Source organism: Scomber japonicus, chromosome 3, assembly GCF_027409825.1.
Source record: "Scomber japonicus isolate fScoJap1 chromosome 3, fScoJap1.pri, whole genome shotgun sequence".
NCBI classification, from domain to species: Eukaryota; Metazoa; Chordata; class Actinopteri; order Scombriformes; family Scombridae; genus Scomber; species Scomber japonicus.
The window spans coordinates 9,028,101-9,031,159 of NC_070580.1; the positions used below are offsets into that span (position 1 = coordinate 9,028,101).

General features: G+C 37.8%; 1 protein-coding gene across 1 annotated transcript; it reads left to right on the forward strand.

Annotated features, from left to right (window-relative positions):
* The first annotated feature begins 360 nt into the window (after nucleotides 1–360).
* prok2 (prokineticin 2) lies at nucleotides 361–2,475 on the forward strand. The gene is made up of 3 exons (XM_053315157.1): nucleotides 361–432; nucleotides 1,880–2,005; nucleotides 2,350–2,475. The coding sequence occupies exons 1-3, from the start codon at nucleotides 361–363 to the stop codon at nucleotides 2,473–2,475; spliced, it is 324 nt and encodes a 107-aa protein (XP_053171132.1).
* Nucleotides 2,476–3,059: the final 584 nt, after the last annotated feature.

The following is a 3,059-nucleotide window of genomic DNA, read 5'->3' on the forward strand; positions in this document are numbered from 1 at the left end:
CATGAATATAATAAGATGCTGTGTTGAATAAGTCTGTAACGATGCTATCCCAATCAGTTTTAGCATGCATGAGTGTAAATTAAGCTTTAAGGAAAAGAAAAGAGCATGGTAGGGGCATTGTCATGTAAAACTTTACCTTGGACTTTTTTTTTTTTTTTTTTGTAATAGTGGTGTGAGTGAGTCACGGAGTTTCTGAATGGCGGGCTGGGTTTATAAACCTCCACCAGCCCTCAACACATGAGTTTGGAGGCCACTTATCACTCTGGTCTGTCACGTATGCACATGCGGCAAGGTTCGGCAGCTTCAGCATCCTTACTTCTCATCCTGGAGGGCACGGGAGCACAAAAACAGCTCTTCATCATGAGATCCTTCATCCTACTGCTCTTCTCCTTGTTGTTGGTGTCGCACGGATCTTCAGCGGTCATCACAGGGGTAAGTGAGACAAACAGGTATATAGCTCACAGTGCAATGGGAGGAAGAAAAATCAGGAATATGCTTTTCTAATCCCATTGTCTAAAACTGCTGCCTGATGTGATGTGGAGTTATATCATGAAGAATGTACTTGTTATTGCTTTTTGAAGAGATCAAACATTTTGAAGGATGAAGGATACTTTCAACTTATTATAGATGAAATAGAAAAAGCTCATATTTAAGTAAAGAACCAAAAAGTATATAAATTAATGAGTGAAAACACAATAACATATATAGCATGGCAGTTTTTAAGCTTAAATAAATAAGTGCTTATCATGTCCTGATAAGCACTTACCATGTTTATGCTTGACCAAAGCCTCATTGTGACATTCACTCATCAACTGTAATGTTCATTTCCCAAATATAAAATAAATATCAGCATATTATCTTTTAATTAGCATTTGAATTTTTCAGGGTTTTAACAGTCAAATGCTTTATATTGTGTTACAAAGTAGATATATATGAATATGTAAAGGACTTTTCATGTTTATCATAGATTCTTTTAACATTCTAAAAGCATGACTGCTACTAAAATGTTAAATGACAAGAGCAGTATATCTGTTTGATTTAAAAAAAGCATATAAAATTACAACCGCTGAGTTTGATTTCCCTATCCGAATCAGAATTATGCAATTCCATGAGCATACATCATTGCAATAACCTGCTAATAAAATACCAATCCTTGTCATGACAACCCCCTCATGCTGCGTTGCTGATGTGAATTGAGAGAGGAGCGTGCGGCAGTAAAACAGAAAGTGATTTTAATCCGCCTCTGTCACATGAAATCACTTCTGTTCCTTTTCATTCTGCTCCCTCCATCTCATCCAAAGTGAGGGCTGTCACTCAGCTTCTCATCCCGACACTCCAAAACAATAAATCACCACCTATCCTGTAGTGTTCTCTTGAGATTTGACATGACTATATAATGCAGTAACACTACCAGTAGCACACTAAACTCTTTGCAATGAGTGTTGCACTTTCTGCTGCTAACACATTTCTCACCGATATTGCATTTTCCTGGTAATATGGCAATTATCACATAACTGTGTTTCATTATTACATATAGCGTATTTATACAACCATCCATTCCATTCTTTGTTTAGACATCAGGTGATAACTGTCTGACTGTGTGGCAATTGCAGTTTGACTGTTACTAGTTTCATTCATAGCATTTTTTAGATTAGTAATATAATACTGACATGAACATCAAATACTGTAAGTCATTAGATTTATATTGATATTTAATTTATATGAGAATAATGAGGAGGAATTAATTACCTTTATTCACTGTTATAACACTGAGTTTTAAATGTTGGTTGAAAAAGTTGCATAAGTCATGTAAAGGCATCTAATATTGTGTCCGTGTGTGTGTGTGTGTGTGTGTGTGTGTGTGTGTGTGTGTATCTAGTCTTGTGAAAAGGACTCTCAGTGTGGAGGAGGAATGTGTTGTGCAGTGAGTTTGTGGATTCCCAGCCTGCGCATGTGTACGCCCATGGGACTGGAAGGAGAAGAGTGTCACCCAATGAGCCACAAAGTGAGACAGAGGTTCTACTGAGGTTCCCTTATTTCATGTGTCAAGTATCAGACATTTGTCTCCTCACAGCAGTGATTCAATTAAGAGGATAAAGGAGCTGATACTTAATATATTATCTGTAATTGTTGTTTCATAAGCCAGGGACTGAGCAGATTTGATAAAGTACCTCTCAGAAAATAACTGCAGCCTATCCTAACTTTGTAATTGAAGCTCTTCCTTCTTAAAATGTCTACAAAAACTATCATGCCAGTGTCTATATGTTATATATCCCCTGTGTTCATTTTTCCTGATGACCGTGATGGGAATCTCATCCTGAAGGTGTTTTTCACTCTCTTTGTTTCCAGGTTCCTTTCTTTGGGAAAAGACTCCATCATACTTGCCCTTGTCTGCCCAACCTGTCATGCATCACCATAGAAGAGGGGAAATCCAAATGTCTTTCTCCATACAAGTATCCAGACTACTACCTCTGAGGACCAACATTAACAAGTTACTGTTTGCTACCTGCACTGTAATTATTTCAACTGCATTTAAAAGTCAGTTTCCACTTTGTTTTTTATTTCTTTTAAATAAAGAGATATATTTAATAATGCATCAGTTTGGTTCAGGTTAAATTAAAGGCATATTATGTAGGATTTGGCGGTTGCTGTACTGTAAATACAACATTCCTGCTACAATGAAACTAGAGAGAGGGCAATGGTCAATGGTCGAGCTAGATAGTGAATGAATAGAGGAAGAAGCAGTAGCAAGAGCAAAGCTATGAATCAGAGAAATAAAAAGCTTTTATTATATTTCTAAAGCACAAGCCCCCAACTCTGCACAACTCTGCGGGATTTGGAGCATTTGGTGTGAATGTAGCTGAAGTTCATGCTTCACCCTGTCCACTGTGGCCTCTCTGCTCTGCATGTGTGTGTATGTGTATGTATCTCAGCTTCGCCCTCGGTCAAACAGACACAGACAGAGAGAAGCAATGTCCTTTAGGGCTGTGACACTGGAGCACATAAAAAACACAGTAACAAGGTGTTGATCCAGAAAGCAGATTTAACAAACCCTGAAC